At 38.5% G+C, this 16,923-nt stretch overlaps 1 protein-coding gene across 9 annotated transcripts in view; it reads left to right on the top strand.

The window, feature by feature from the left end:
* The window catches only part of IARS1 (isoleucyl-tRNA synthetase 1), a 107,030-nt gene that overhangs the window by 37,550 nt on the left and 52,557 nt on the right, over nucleotides 1–16,923 (top strand). For 8 of the 9 annotated variants that reach the window (XM_057404249.1, XM_057404254.1, XM_057404251.1 and 5 more), the window contains 2 exons: nucleotides 2,549–2,647; nucleotides 14,939–15,065. In XM_057404249.1, coding sequence (XP_057260232.1) covers nucleotides 2,549–2,647; nucleotides 14,939–15,065 — 226 coding nt within the window. The remainder of the gene's footprint in view (nucleotides 1–2,548; nucleotides 2,648–14,938; nucleotides 15,066–16,923) is intronic. The other variant, XM_057404253.1, reaches the window with a different exon arrangement.

The raw sequence follows: 16,923 nt of genomic DNA, 5'->3' as shown, positions 1-16,923 counted from the left end.
CCTGGGGAATGGTAATGGCTTCATCTGCTTGTCTGTGCTTTTTATAGATCCTTTCTATCTGAATCTACTTTGGCACTGAAGCTTGTCTTCAGTTAGCACTATCTGGCAGCTGCTTACTCCTGATGGAGGTTGGGTATCAGTTTATTGTCCCAGCACTCTTCTTGCAATATGTTAAAACCATGAGATAAACTTTTATTATCAGATTTTACTCTTCTTGTTTCCAGTAACTCAAGATCTTGTATGTGCTGGCAATTCATTGCTCAGCACATCTGAAACAAGATGCTCAGTGAAACCAGAATACTTCTGGAGAGCTTTGTAGCTTGTAGAGTACTTCTTTTTTGCTATGATCTTGCTGCTGTGTGAGGAGTTAAATGAATTATTCTCTTTTTAACGTGTTTGGACCTAAAACTGAGAATTAGAACATCCTGGCTTAGTATGTTTGCATTAACCTAGTAGTGTTCTAGCTATTTATTTTTACTTTGAGCTGTTAAACATTTCCTGAAAGGTTATAGGAACTTAACTCTTAAAATATACCAACTGGAATGTATAGATTATAAAGAAATGCCTTTTGCAGTATAGTATTAAGAGAAGCAGTGTATTGCTTTATGCTGTGTGAATACAGTTTTTAAGGTTTGAACAACCTTTGCTGTGTGTTTTTGTCGTGGTTTAAACCCAGTCAGGTAACTCGTTCACTCACTCCCCCCCTTCTTTCCCTCCCCCTACTCCCAGAGGGACGGAGAGGAGAATCGAAAAGAATGCAACTCCCACGGGTTGAGATAAGAACAGTTTAGTAACTAAGGTATAACACAAATCACTACTGCTACCACCAATGATAATAATGATAAAGGAAATAACAAGGGAAGAGAATAGATCATCTCACCACCAGCCGACCGATAACTCGGCCCCCAGCCCGACCAAGCTCCGACTGATACCTCCTCCAACCCTGCAGTCTCCCAGCCCTTCCGGCTAACTCCCAGTTACCTCCTGGGCATGACGTGCTGTGGTATGGAATACCTCTTTGGTCAGTTTAGGTCAGGTGTCCTGTCTCTGCTTCCTCCTGGCTTCCTCTCCTCCCTGGCAGAGCATGAGGCTCACAAAGTCCTTGGCCAAACCAAAACATCGCTATCAGCTCTGTTCCCAGGCCAAAAGTCAAAACACTGCACTGCACCAGCTACCAAGAAGGAGAAACATGACTGCTACTGCTGAACCCAGGACAGTTTTCGTCTGTTGGTCAGGCAATTTTATCTTCTGGAAGTGCTTCCACAGTAGAAATTTTAATTTGCATCATAATCTCTAGCAGTTTGTGCATTTCTTGCTATGGATATAAGTAATATGAATTAAATTTGTAAGATGGGTCATTTACAGTAGCGACTGCATATAGGAGATGAACAACAGTTTCTCAGGGTCTTTGCTTGTGAATTGTCAAGCAAGTGTATTTCTAAGGTCTGAGGCAAAGTGACTTAAATGAAAGTAATAATTTAAGATACATTTTGTGGGGTCAATTGATACTAAGGGAGAGTGAGCTTCCTGTCCCAGTGGTGTTGAAGCTGCTCGGTATCCATAGATAGATTTTACCTCCTGGAGCTTGTTCTCCCTTTTCAAGCTGAAAAAATGGAAGAATGTGAAGGATCAGAAATGTCTGAATTCTCCTATAACAGGTTTTACCCACTGTTTGATTACTGGATGCTTTAGAAGGATGTATGCTACTTGAACAAATCTATCGAGACTGTAAGCAGTTGCATTATGGAGCTAACAAATGAGTGACTGGGTTGAGACACAATGCAGTCAGATGCTTAGAGATACAAATTTTACTAGGTAATTTAGGAGTTTATCAGTCTGTACACTCTGCTCCATAGTGTTTGATTTCTAAGCAATCACAAGTTCTGAAACTGAGATTGCCATCCCATAGGGTTTTGTTTCACTGAATGTTGAATTAAGGAATTCTACTTTTATATGTTTATCTGGATCTCTCCTCCCCCTCCTGGAACAGGATGTTCTTCTAGTTAACCCTGGGTAATATTAATTTACCTTTTTGATTAATTATTATTCTTTTAAATCAAATAGTAAAAACATAGCAAAATGTTTTCTGGCTTTTCGGTTTGATATACACATAAAGATACAGAATGAGCTCACATAGAAAGCTTAAATATGACTCATTTTAATAGTTACTGAAGTTCATTGTACTATTTAGGAACAGAAATTGCAAATTCAAGTATGGTTTGAATGTTCTTATGATTTCTCATGCTATACAAATTCTTTAAATTGCTGTGTCTGAAGGCTTTTAAATTTTATTTATTTCTTCAGGATGTGATTTTTTTTTTTCTTTTTAAAATAGGAGCTCTGTGTAACAGTGTGTGTAATTTAAAAAACAAAACAAAGCCCAACATTTGAAACTGATAATATTTCAGGAACAATGAATTCAGTGAATGGAGAGGGGACTGTTGTGTACAAAAAAAACCCTACATTGAAGAGTACTTTATAAATAATGTAGCATTGAAAATGGTTTTTGTTTGGTTTTGCTCCCTTCCCCATCACCTTCCTTCTACAGGTCAGATACTCCCTTGATATACAAAGCTGTGCCGAGCTGGTTTGTAAGAGTGGAACACATGGTGGAGAAGCTACTGGAGAATAATGCCCAATGCTACTGGTAATGTCTCCTGCATTTGTATTTTTTGTTTCTTTGCTCAGAGTTGGGGATGTGGGTGCTGGAACTCTACAAAGCTCTGTATCACCTTTAGTGTGCTGACTTACAGATTTCCATTTTTTCTGAGCCAGTGTTATTGGAATGGGGGTCATAACCAGTTTTAAATAGTGTTTTACCTCTGGTTTTACAAACATGCCTCAAACTGATGGAGGAGTGGGATAGTCAACAGATACAACCTATTTAGTTGCATACCAGCCCAGTGCTTGAATGTGTTTGTGCACTGTTCCTTTCTTGTTTCAAGAAGATATTCTTGGCTTGTGTTGAAACCTAGTGACAAATACATTTTCAGAGTGTAAAGTTAAATATGTATTAATAATTTGCAGTGAAATACATTACAGGATCCATTAAAAGTATCCTCAGATCATGTTACACAGTCTTAAGCAATTCAGCATGAGAGAAAACAGAAAGGAAAATCAACCTTTGTTGAGGCATAGTTAAGCCTCCCAAAAGAGTTCACTAGGGAGAAGAATTTAGGCAGCTAAACTCTTGGAATATGTTGTTCCAGAATAGTTTTTAGATCAGTGTTTTGGTCTTTTTTTTTTTTTTTCATCTAGTTGTTACAAATGCACCTTTGTCATAGGTGCATTTGAAGAAAAAAAACAACCTTCCCTCAAAACAACCCCCAAAAACCATAACCCAGCTGCCCTGGCTTGTGAAACAGTTGTAAGTTAGCTCAGTTTCAGAGGCTTAAATAAAAAAATTCTGCTAATGGCAAAGCCAAAATCTTTATATGTCTGCAGGGAGTGTGAAAAACATTTGTGTAAAATTTATGCAGAAAACTTTAGATTATTTAAATGCACTATTAAATTAGAAGTAAGAGGAAATTATTGCTGATGGGAGCCATTTTGAGAGTCAGTCATGGCTTTATGGTGTGTTAGGAACAAAAGGATCTTATATTCTCCACCTCCATAAGCTTTATTTTTATTTCCCCATGTTTCGTAAGTAACTTGTGCCTGGGAAGTTGAGGCTGGGTGGGGAAAGCATGGAGGTTACAGCCTCATTCAGTTGTACTGCGTGCTGCTCCGGCTGCCATTCAGTCTTTCCGTATGAGTACTGTAGGGAAGCTGTGTGCCTCTGCTCAGCAACTGAAATGATGTTAAAGAAGGTGACTCAACTTTCAGTGAACAATTACAGCTTATGCTGCATTTTCTTTATGGGCAGTAGTTAGCAGTTAAATTCTCTGTGAGCAGCTTTTGCATAACTGCTTACGTGGTACAGCCACGGTAAATACTGAAATATGTGGGAAAAGTTAGTGATCCATGATACAGACCATCCAAAAATGCTGCAGTGTTGGCTTACTAATAGGCACATGCCCAGTCTGGATATGTAAGATTTATAGATTAGTCAGTGTTGATTTCTGTTTTCCATAACAGGTCATACTGTGATCCTTCTCTGGGGGAAAAATAAGCTGGAGAGGGGGTGAAAGTGTTTGTTCTTAGCTTTAATTAGCTTCCTCAAGATGCTTTTACTGTTTTGATGGCTGACAGTAGACCTGCATACTTAATTTTCACATGAACGTAAAAAAATACATAGAGATCCTATTAAGGAAATGTTTGAATGTTTGAGATCAGCTTTGCTTTTCCAGAAGCAAAGTTTCAAGAGGAAACTGCTAAGTGACCTCCACTTTTCCAGAAGACATTAGTAAGAATTAGTAAACAGTTTGAACCCTGCCTTATCTACTGATTTGGGGTTTAAGTGTTGCTCTTTCTAAGTGTTGAATAGTGGAGATTCAAACCAAACGTGGGAGCTGCCATTGCAAAGGTTGGGTAGGAACACCAGGCCAATTGTATTAACTGGCAGTACTCAACATGCTTGGAATTAAAGTCACCATTTGTCTTTTAGGTGGTTCTTGAGTCTTAACATAATTCCGTAATTGAACATAAACCTTGATTCCTCAGGACTTCTGTCAAAACAGCATGGTCTTAGAGATTTTGAGAATCTTTTTGTAGGCAATATGCCTACAAATACAGATGTCTTATCACTAAATGATTGATAAAATAATATGAATATGTATTTCCAGTATGTGATTTCATAATTACTAGTTTGAATATTGGTATCTTTTGTTACATAAAGTTAGCTTTCAAAATCTAGCTTTTTAAAAGAAAAAGACATTATTTTTTAAGGTTTTCTTCTTGTGTTCCCCATTGATGTCAATTTACTTTGGGGTGTAACTTCTGAAGTTGGTGTTGTAAACGTTAACCTTCTTCAATATTTATTTATTGAAATTTTGGGAACTCCATCCTTCCCAAAACCTACTTTTTTTTTTTTTTTTTTGCTTTTGAACAGATCTGATCTCTGAAAGTGTCACAGGAATAATACTTAGCTTTTAGAGAGTTTATTTTTGGGCTCTCTGGAGCTTCAACATGTCCTGAAAATGAGAAAATTGGGGATAAATGCTTTTCAGACTATATTAACCTTTGCAAAATGAGTTTGACTGCATTGCTTTTTTTATTCCCATGAATGACTGATAGGTATATTGTCCCTTAAGAATAGCTGCACTTTTTATAGATTAAACATAGTTGGACAAACTTTGCAACCTGATTGCATTTCTAATTGGATTTTAATGAATTAGCCTAGTGATAAAGCCACGGGTAGTCAAAATATATTAAAGCCAGCAACAGTATCTTCACTTTTCAAAATGAATTTAACTATAGCTTTCTGGAATGATTGCATGAGTAATGTGCCAGCATTTTTGTAAAATCAGAATCATAGAACCAGTTTATCCCTGTTTCTAAACTGTTGTAGCTTGCACTTCTGGTGGTGTATGTAATATTTTTGTACTTGCAGGCTGATAGAAAAGGTTCTGTAGACTGTATTTTGATATTTAAATATCAACTTTGAACTCTTTTCAAAATTATTTTTATTTTTTTTAAATCCTTCCTCACCTGAAGTTCTACTTCAGTAACTCCTGAAAGGTTTACCTAGTTTTAATTGTTGGAAACTACTGCACTGCTCTGACGTTGCTTACATGAGATGTGCAGCACTTGGTATAGTGGAAAAATGAGCATCAGTGGAAGAAAGGCAGTGGCAGAAGACAGTGAGTGACTTCAAAGAAGCCAAGCCTTTTGTTCTTCCGTCTTCTTGATACTGAAAAATTCAAGCATTGTAATAGAGTTTGATGTATAGGTCCTTTGCTGAAGGAATACTTTTTTTTTTCCACTTTGACCACTTAAGCTGTTAGTTCTTACAGGAAACACCACACAGAACACATTTGAAGAGCCTTTTTGCTAGAAGTGAATTTCCTGGCTTACACAGTTTGATTTTTGCACACATTTCCTGCTGTTCCTGTATGAGCACTCAGCACTCTAGGACCAAGTGTCTTCATATGTGTCAAACACATTCATCTTTTGAGAAGCTTTTGATCTTGGTCTTTCCAATCTTTAATTAGCCATCACCTTTGCTAAGACAGCAAACTGTCTCCCACCTCTTAAAAGGTGTGGTGTGACCACAAATGATGCCTGTCTTGTACCATAAATCCTGAGGCTGGCAGGGTCTGCAGAAGATGGGCTATAGAGCCCATCTGCAGTAGAAAGGTAGTGTTTATTCTATGAACTTGTAATTCTTGTGCAGATGAGAAATCAGAGTTTGGTGGGTGCAACATAATTACAAGGCATAATGGAATTACGGCATAATTAAAGAAAATCAGTAGCTGAGTCCTTTGTTTTCCTCCTTTTGTTTCTTTTTGTAGGATGTCTTGTAGGATACTTCTTTCCTAGTTTACCATTAATAAATATATTTTATCTGAATAAGTATATTTTATCTGAAGATAGGCTGAGAAAGTTGGGGCTGTTCAGCCTGGAGAAGAGAAGGCTGCATGGAGACCTCATAGCAGCCTTCCAGTATCTGAAGGGGGCCTATAGGGATGCTGGGGAGGGACTCTTCATTAGGGACTGTAGTGACAGGACAAGGGGTAATGGGTTAAAACTGAAACAGGGGAAGTTTAGATTGGATATAAGGAAGAAGTTCTTTCCTGTTAGGGTGGTGAGGCACTGGAATGGGTTGCCCAGGGAGGTGGTGAATGCTTCATCCCTGGCCGTTTTCGCGGAGCCTTGAGTGGCATGATTTACTGGGAGTTGGGTTGGAACTAGATGATCTTAAGGTCCTTTCCAGCTATTCTATGAACAGATTAAAATGCTTCTTGCATGTGTGTATGAGGGTTCACTTTAAACTTTTTTTTTAATATGACCATGAAATTGCTGCTGTTCTTTTTTTTGAATCATCGATCACACTTTACTTACTCAGGAGATGGGAATACAAATGAGGTCCTCGTTTCATTAGCGACTGTGAAGTGTGTAGCACCGTACTGTCACTAGATGGCAACATTTTCCGAGGAAAATACCGTTTTTGTATTGCCTGCAGGAGAAAGTGGAAAAAAAAAAATGCTGCAGGGCTTAGCCTTGTGTTTGCTTAATTTAGAGCAGCGTAAATCAGACGCTTTTATTACTGACTGTTTTCAGACATAGCTGAGGTTTAGAAGTGAATTTTTGTTGCAGTTGATTTTGATGGCTTGTGTTCTGCTGTGTCCTAATTTTTCTGTTTCCACTCAAAGGCTCTTGAGCAGAGATTGATGGTTATGTCATGAATGCAGCAGGTATCTTTTCAGTCCCAGTGAATGGTCATCAAAAGCTTGTTGTTTGCTTCAGGGAACAGCTTACTAAATAAAGACTTCAAATGTCAGTTCACTAAATTATAGTACCGTGTTCTTAGGCAGCTTGTAAATCTAGCTGCATGTGCAGTTTGTTGAATGTCTGCCACCATTACAGGAATTTAGACATTTATATATACAAATAAAAGTGAATATTAAGTGGTAATGCTGTATAAAAGTATTTTGTAGCTATAAATGTAAAAGTACTCCAAAGGAAACTGCAGAAAGAAGAAAAGTGAAAGCTGGCTTCAGCGTGTAGGGGTTTTGGCCATTGGTGATAAGACTAAGAATTTAATAGCAATTAGCATGGTGCCCGGGTCACACAAAATTTAGCAAGGTATTTTTAATGAGTATCACAAAATTGGAGGTCAGGGCTTCATCTTAGCTTGTCAGGCAGCTGCGTGGTGCTGACGGCGGCAGGGCCGTGATGCAGTCTGCAGCAGCATTGCAGTCTCACGCCAGAGTGTGGGTTGCTATGGGAACCAGGATAAAAGAGCAAAGAAAAACATTGCTATATCAAAATGATTGAAAGCAGTATTCACTTAGCAAATGTAAGCTTCATATAAGCAGAAAATACTCTTGCAGTGTTAGAGGCCACCTGAACTCATATGGGTATAAGCTTGTGGCACCATTCTAATAAGCTTTCATGAACTGAGGAGGAGAATGAGTCTGCTGCAGTGGAAATTCTGTGTGCTTTCAAACAGCTGACTTTTCTTCTCTCCCCTCTCCTTCCTCCTGCCTCTCCCAATGTTTAATTAGGTCCATGATATAGATGGGTGCTAATTAAAGGGTCAGAAGGGCAGGAATAGTTGCTTATTTTATCTCCTTGAATTAAAAACCATTAGAAATCAATTTGAGGGCATGTTGAAGGAGGCTTGTTATTAGAGTAAATTCACATAATGGAATTTGAGACTTTCTCTTCTAAGGCTTGGTTAATATTTAAAAGGAAAAGCAAGTTCTACACCTAAACAAAAAAAAAACAAACCCAACCCATCTGTTATGGTGTGAAATTAAAGAAATCCATATTTAGTTAAATGACATACTTAGCTTTGGTTTTACTGTTGCAAATCAGCTATCCTTGTGGAAAGGAAAACTTTTTCCTTTCCAGAAATACAAGTGATTCCTGATTTCAGTTGTTGGTTTAAAAGTTACCAGCTTGCCAAATGAAAGGAAAGCTCTGGGACCATCTTCTCAGAACCAAACATAACAGATGCTGTGTACTTATGTGGTGTTAAATCTCCTAATTCACACTATTTGAGGTAGTGTTTTGTGTATCAACTTTATGCTCTAACTCTTACGGGACTGTTTTTCAAATAATTCATAAGCTAAGAGCTTTCTTAAATTAGTAGCTATAAAATAAATCTTATCCAATTTTTAAAGTTGCTGTGGTTTTTCTAAGAACGTCATAAAATGGTAAGAATGGTGAAGAGTTAGAAAGGATTAGTGCACCTTTATGTAACATCTTAAACAGCTTTTAGTGATAAATTGATGATAAAATGTATGAGGCAAAACCTGCTTTGGCAGTATTTGACAGCTGTTTATTTCAGCCGTGTTGTTTGTGCTTACAGAAAAGAGGGGCAGTATTGCTTTCAGATGGAGGTCCTGTATCCTCTGACTAGGGCAAGGTGAGCCAGCTCGCAGAGTCATGCAGAGCACATCTGAGCTTTAAAATAGAGTGTTAAGTTGAAGTCAGTATTTGCAGTTCTGTTATGAGCACAAGAGATATACTTCAAAATATAAGTACAGAAAAGGAATAGATGTCTTAATCCTTTTAAGTTTCCTTATTTATTATGTAATAATTGAGATTTATTTTGTTAAATCCTGTACATTTCTCTTCTGGAAACAAAGTCAGAAAGCAAATATATTTGTTTTAATGGATGCTGTTCCTTTGGTATTAATTGGTGATGAGAAGTCACTGGCTCAGCAGCTGTGGTAACTTGCTCTTAGCACACCCATTCATGCTCTGGGATTGAAGATGGTCGCTAATGGGCTATTTTTAAGTCCATGCCCACTTTGCTTGTGTGACTCGGATGCTGAGTAGTACATAGACTTTGAAAGCGAAGGAAATGGTTTCTGTTGTAATAAGCAAATAAGTGTTGTTAAAGGATTGGATTTGCTCTTCATGGGTTTTTTTTTTTTGCTTGGTAAATGGCATTTTTATTTTAGACACTAAGAAAATGAGTAGCTACTAAGAAAGGATGTGGGAGTTCTCTGTGCAGAGGACTTAGCAATGCATGAATTTAGTGAAGCCCCAAATCTGCTTAAAAAAATAGGAAGAAACAGTCAAAAAAGGACATACAAATCTGGAGCAAATTAATGATTTTCATAATCTCTAACCTTGTTATAACAAGGTTTTGATGTTGGGGAGAGTAAGGCAGAAATCAACATTCAAATCATTGAGACTGATGTAGTTTCATTCAAAATCTAATTCATGATTCAACAAATCATTATGTATTCCTTTGTGTTGTGAAGTTCAATTCCCTGAATTTCAACTTTTCAACTGCTGAAATGTCTGCATCCTAACGTTTATTTAGTGCACTATCCTGGGTGCCAAGAAAGTAGAAGTCGCTGTCACCCACCTTATTCTGCATGCATGAATCAAGAGCTTCATGACCTGCTGAGACAGCAGGCTCCTTAACCTTGCTAAGTGTTTGAGAAAGAAGTATGAAATCTTATCTGTGTCATTTTGCAGAGAAATGTGAAGTTAGAAACCAACACAAATTCTAGGCCAGTTGGGAAATAAAATACCCGTTTCTAACAGTTTTAGGAGCTGCAGCAGGATTGCGTTAGGAGGGAAGTTGCTGCTTTGGGTTTCACTTGCAGTCTTGTGGAACTGCTTAGTGCTGGAACTTGAACTTTTCCGAGTTCTGCATTTGTGCAGTGCCATTAGCAGTAGACTGCTCTATATGGGCTGTAGCACTCATCACCTTGCTTGTCATACCCAGCTGCGAATGCAGTGGTATGAATGTACTGAATATACTGAAACCTGCCCTTTCAACCTGAAGGGGGTTTGTGATAGATACCTGATTAGACAGGAAAAGCACGTGTATTGGCATATGGGAAAGGGCTACTTTTCATATATCTTTGTTGTAAAATATGACTGTTTATGTGGGTGGCCTTTCGGTTCCGTCTTTTTCTTACTGTTTTTAAAGCTTCTAAATATCATGAAACCCCAGACTGGTTTGGGTTGGAAGGAACCTTAAAGCTTCTCCACTTCGAACCCCCTGTCATGGGCAGGACACCTTCTGCTAGACTTGGTTGCTCCAAGCCCCACCCAACCTGGCCTTGAACACTGCCAGGGATGGGCCAGCCACAGCTTCTCTGGGCACCCTGTGCCAGTACCTCAGTACCTCACATGGAAGAACTTCTTCCTAAGATCTAATCTAAACCTCTCCTCTGTCGGGTTAAAGCCATTCCCCTTGTCCTGTCCATACAGGCCCTTGTAAGAAGTCCCTCTCCAGAGTTCTTGTCAGCCCCTTTAGGTATTGGAAGTCTGCTCTGATGTCTCCCGGAAGCCTTCTGTCATGCAGAGAGGTCAGTGTGTGGCAAACTGTGCAACCATTAACTTTCAGGGGACTGTCAGCTCTTGGGTTTAGGCAAGCAGGTTTTTTTAACACAGCCCCAAATGTCCTGAAAGCTAAGGACCAGTGGCAGTAATGATTCACTGTTTTATCACAGTGTTTGATGTCACAGTTCTCTGCAGTGTACCTGGGAATACAGATGGAAGATTTAACTGGGAATTATGAGGAAGGCTGTGAGCTGATAGGATTAAACACGGTATAGCTAGTTTCAGGGTGAGGCCAGGTTTCCACTGGATAGGAGAAAAGGAAGCAGAATATCACTGGGGGATGGCATTGTTCTGGCTGCCCCTCACTCTCCTTAGTTGTGTAAAACGAACAGACCTTCATTGCTTTGTGTAGATGGAAGAGTACTTTCTTAACTAATAATACATACCTGTGATAGGATGTTACCTTTCTGAAAATTTAACAAGAGAAGTATACTGAGAATATATCAGAGAGGAGGATTAAAGGAAATGAAAAAAAAAACTATAGAAACACTAACCTGGATTTGGTGTAACGTAATGATCAGGTGTTAGTAACAACATGGTTGAGAATACTTTGTTCTGTCTTCCCAGACCAGTGAAATATTGAAATAGAAGGTGCCTCTGATTTTTATTTTTTCTTTTTCTTTCTGTTTCCTTATAGAAGTGTCAGACAGAGATACCTGTAGCTGTATCTAGTGAGAATAAATAAATGGGCTTCAGCCTTAAAGAGCCATGTGAGTGGCAAGGCTGTTCTCTGCTGCAGATAGCTCCTCTAGTTTATTCCCCCCAGTTGGAGCCTGTATCTGCTGTTTGGTGTGTGGGCAGCATCTGTGCAGCGGTAAGAACCAGTTGTTCTAAATAAGAGTTTCTTTGAGTGATGGTCTCAAAATGTGCCTGAGATACAGGCTCTTTTTATTTTATTTGATGGCTGTGTCAGTGTTCTTTGTATTGTACTTCTAAAGAGCCATAAACCATTGTTGCAAATGTGGTTTGTAGTAGATCAAGTGGTTTGTGTTTTACGTTCTAGTAAAAACTGGCAGCAGGATCAGACAGTTCTACCAGAAGACGTAAATTATATGCTTTCATAGCTGAGAGAGACCAATCACACTGCATACGTTTTTGTGGTTAATGTCCACTTTGGGTATAAAAATTAATTTTTCATGCATGTTTTGAGGAGGTAGAGTTGAAACTCTTAGCGTTTTAATGTCACCAGGGGATTGTTTCAGCCTCTAGCTATGTTAAATAGGACTCATAATTTCAGCTAATCAGGGTCTAACAACTTCTGAAAAATGGAAACTAGTTTAGGGGTGATGTAAAGAGATGTTTTCCACATTAGTGGGATGCTAGGCAAATGCTAAGGATCTTTGTACAATTTCCACTTGTGTTTGGAGAGGGGGTGTCTTAAGGTCATCACAAAAAGTTACCAGTCACGAGTCCCACTCTAAAACAACTTGTGAAAGCTTGTATATGTTTTTAAACTTCAGGGATACAGATGTCATGTGAAATGTTAGTCACCAAGTTTGTTTAAAATCTTTTTTTATATCACATTTTTGTTGAAGACATGTTACGGAAGATAACTTTGCAGCTGAAAGTAAATACAGACTAACTAGTGAGCCTATGGAACTTCAGGGTGATACTTAGTGAGTCTTTTAACAGTAGTTTTTATCCACCTGAGGCAATACTGGAATCAAGAAGCCCTTGGATCTCCACATGGCATCATCATGGGTGAAACTTGTAAAAGACAGTAGCTTTCATTTCCATCAGTAGATTTTTTTAGGAATGCTCACTCTTACATTGTAAATCTCTTGCTGCTGGACCAAGTCCTACCCTTGAGTGTCATGTGAATCCATTCCCTTTCCTCTAAAGGATTCTTTCATCTTTTTTACTCTTGGGGCTGATCTCTGATTAAAAATCATTCTTCTTCAGAAAAATTTGATAGACACAAAGAGCTTCCAGAACAAAAGGAGGAAGAGACCATATGTGTTCTGTAGTTTGGCTGCTCCTCCTTTAGAATCTGTGTCTCTAAATCCAGCTCAAACTTTGGGAAAGGCCCTTCTAGTTACACTGAGAGAAAACAACAACAGGAAGACTTGCCATGGTTTGCTTAGAGTTACTTGTATTATTGTTTGTTTATTCACAGCTTCTGTGCCTGAATATCACTGTCTTAGGGTTATTCTTTCATTTGAGGTTGGTCTTATGTGCTTCTTTAGGCACGAAGGGAATGTATTGTTGATCTCAAAGCCCATTGCTTTTCCTTATGTGCTATATAATCATTGTATAAATAGTTAATTGTATACATCATAAAAGAAAGCAATTGGCTCCTGATCAAACCATCAGGCCATTTAGCATACCCAGGGATCATGAGATTCTCTGAGCTCCAAGGCATTTCCATATGATGAAAATTTGTCTTTAACATCCCTCAGAGCCAATTAGTGCTCAAAATAAGTATTTAGCAAGCATTGATAGGGTTTTATATTCAGGGATATGTGTGTGTTGGTTTTTAATGGAGAATTTAAAGTGTAGATGATAAATAGCGTGAAAATAGTTGTGGGGCTTTTTTTGTTGGTTGGTTTTGTTTTTGTCTTTTTTTTTTGGTAGGATACATCAACCTGAGATGTCTTTATTCTCAAAGTCTAAAAGTAACGTGCAGATACCTGGATCTTCATGCGTAATGCAAGGTGCCTTTTAGTGCCTTTATTCCTTTTGAAACTTTGTAATTTCATTCAGCATCCAAATCAGTAACTGGCATTTTTTTCTGTATGTAAAATAGAGCAGTAGTACTGTTATCCACCATTAGCCATAGTCCTCTAGTGGTGGACTGTCCTGAGGACTTCTGGCCACTGTTGCACCCTCAATGAATTTACTGCATGTTGCACATATTTCACAGAATCCTAGAATGGTTTGGGTTGGAAGGGACCTTAAAGCTCATCCAGTTCCAACTCCTGCTGCAGGCAGGGATACCTTCCACTAGACGAGGTTGCTCCAAGCTGCATCCAGCCTGGCCTTGAACGCTGCCAGGGCTTCTCTGGGCAAGCCACAGCTTCTCTGGGCACCCTGTGCCAGTATCTTGCTACCCTCACATGAAAGACCTTCTTCCTAATATCTTAATATCCCCTCTGTCAGGTTAAAGCCTTCCCCCTTGTCCTGTCCCTACAGGCCCATGTAAGAAGTCCCTCTCCAGATTTCTTGTCAGCCCTGTTGTGTTTTAAGCTCAGCTGTAAATCACGGAGTTGCTCTCTCACTCCCCCCCTTTCCTTCCCCCACTCCCGGAGGGATGGAGAGGAGAATGGAAAGAATGTAACTCCCACAGGTTGAGATAAGAACAGTCCAGTAACTTAAGGTATAACACAAATCACTGCTGCTGCCACCAATAATAATGATAAAGGAAATAGCAAGGGAAGAGAATACAACTGCTCACCACCCTCTGACCGATACCCAGCCTGACCGAACAGTGATCTAGCCCTTCCGGGTAACTGCTCCCAGTTTATACAGTGGGCATGATGTGCTGTGGTGTGGATTATTTCTTTGGTCAGTTTGGGGCAGGTGTCCTGTCTTTGCTTCCTCCCGGCTTCCCCTCCTCCCTGGCAGAGGATGAGGCTCAGAAAGTCCTTGGTCAGAGTAAACATTTGAGCAGTAATTGAAAACATCAGTGTTATCATCACCGTTCCCAGGCTGAAAGTCAAAAACACTACACTGCACCAGCTACTAAGAAGGAGAAAAATGACTGCTACTGCTAAACCCAGGACAAGCCCCTTTAGGAATTTGAAAAATATCATAAGGGAGTAAAATTAAGATGGTAATTTTAATTTCTACAATTTTCCTGAATATAAAAGAAAGCAAGAAAGGCAGGAGAAATGGTGTTTCGTTTTCTGGCAGCAAGCCTATAGGCCTTGCAGCAGCCAGTGCTGTAATAGAATGTGCTCTGATTCATGCAGTATGCAGAAATTAACTTGCCTTATGGATGAAATCAAAATAACCGTTCTTACTAGCTTTCTCTTAAGTGAAATGCAATGATAAAAGAATACTTCTCTTACTTTCGGAACAGGGTTCCAGATTTTGTGAGGGAGAAGCGTTTCGGGAACTGGCTTAAAGATGCACGAGATTGGGCTATATCTAGGAACCGGTACTGGGGAACACCCATCCCTCTGTGGGTCAGTGATGATCTTGAGGAGGTAAGAAACCAAAAGCTTCCAGTTGACAGAAAAGCTTATCTGTGTATGCTGTTTGCTTATTTTGACGCTGTTACATTATCAGCTGCTGCAGTCTGAAGTCCTATTAATATATCTCAACAGTGCATATTTATCTGTAGTAGGTGATAGATATAGGCATATGTATACATGCATTTGTGTGATCATACATGTTTCCTTTGCTTTTCCCTGAAAACTTCAATCAGTTTTTCTTGGGTTTTATGTTAGCATTAATATAATCTTTGCCAGAAGAATTTACAGTGATGGTAAATTAATGGAACTCTGAAAGAGTAAAAGCAAGTTCACTACAAATTTACAGCAGAATGTAAAAATTTGAATTTAGTGGAATAATGGAAGTATATGATGGGAATGCTGGAAATGAGGGGTTTGGAATTGTATGGTACCCTGTACTTGGTAGCATAAAGATAACTGCATGAGTGAACAAACACTTTACACAGTGTTGATGTTTGCCCTCTTTGAAGTCAAACCACTAAGGTTTAAAACTGTTTCTGAAGCATCCCAAGCCTTTATTTTTTTTTATCTTATGTGATGAGAAAATTTTTATGTTCTAGGTGTGGATGACCTCAACTAGGAAAATGTCTTCTTGAAAAGTATTTTACTGCCTTAAGCTCCACTGTTGCATAGAAGTGCACCATAAAGCATTTTTTATTTCCTCTTTATTGCAAATCTTGTGGATAGGCGGGAGATATTGGGAGCGGGAGGGAGATGCTCATTGCAATTACGATTTAAGTATCTAAGAAAGCCTTGGCATTTGAGTTCTGTTTATGCTGTGTGTTTGTAAATTACTAGCAGACCAAGTCTTTCTGTCTCTCATATAACAGTTAAAGTTTAGATTGAAGGCTGACAGTTTATATCCAAAAATTTTTAATAATGTTAATTTAAGTCCCTTTTTTTGGTATAACAGTATTTTTAGACAGAGAAAAGGCTTTCAGTTTTGTGCTGAAGTATTTCAAGGCTTCATTCTACAGCTGAGAAAGATTGTGTAAGGGTTACATGACTCCCACTCCTTGCCTCTAATAATGTTTCATTTTCTGTCCATTCTCCGTATGTCTGTATTCCTGTATGTACAGATTTGTTTGGGTTTTTAGGTTTGATTTTTTTAATTTTTTTTAATAACTATATGATGTCTAGCTTGGAAGATAGACCTTTCCTTCCTCAGGGCTTGGTGTTCTGAATAATGACAGAAATACTAACAAGCCTGTTACATTTATCCATAGATTTAGACATTTCTTCTTAGTCCAGAGTCTGATTGTCATGCTTCAGTAGTCAAGTATGGCTTTTGAATGCTATATTTCAATCTAGGGTTTCTATGCACGTGGGATATAACTTGAAAACTAAATGCCATTAGAACTGATGTGGAGCATAAGGCTTAAGTGATATCTGCTCTCATACAGAAATAATAGTCACTCAGAATTTCCTGACTTCAGTTTTACTGCAGACTAGTGCCATGCAGAGCCTCTTCATGTCTTGTTCTCAAAAGAACACTGTCGCATGCAATTATGCTATGCATATTAAATCCTAGAGAAGTAATAACAGTTCCTTACTTAATACACAGGAAGATGAATTAATTGGTATTAAAGTGAATTTTATTACAAATCTATATCTGGTTTCCCACTTTTATCTTTTATTTTAGTTTTCTTTTAGCATAGTTATCGGGTAGAGATACATCATGGAAGTTAAATTTCAAAGCTTGTGTTTATTACCACATTTTTACAGTCAGTTTATCATATTAACCTCTCCAATACAAATGATTTCCTCAGTGGAGGAACACATTTAAGATAATAACTTTTTTTTAATGTAGCACCCAAATTGGTAAAGTGGA

This window comes from Pezoporus wallicus, unplaced genomic scaffold (genome assembly GCF_028554395.1).
Source record: "Pezoporus wallicus isolate ANWC-B61680 ecotype Strahan unplaced genomic scaffold, APGP_CSIRO_Pwel_v1 contig_5935, whole genome shotgun sequence".
Lineage (NCBI taxonomy): Eukaryota > Metazoa > Chordata > Aves > Psittaciformes > Psittacidae > Pezoporus > Pezoporus wallicus.
Note: the sequence above shows the minus strand (reverse complement) of the source record. Positions and strands in the feature narration are given on the sequence as shown.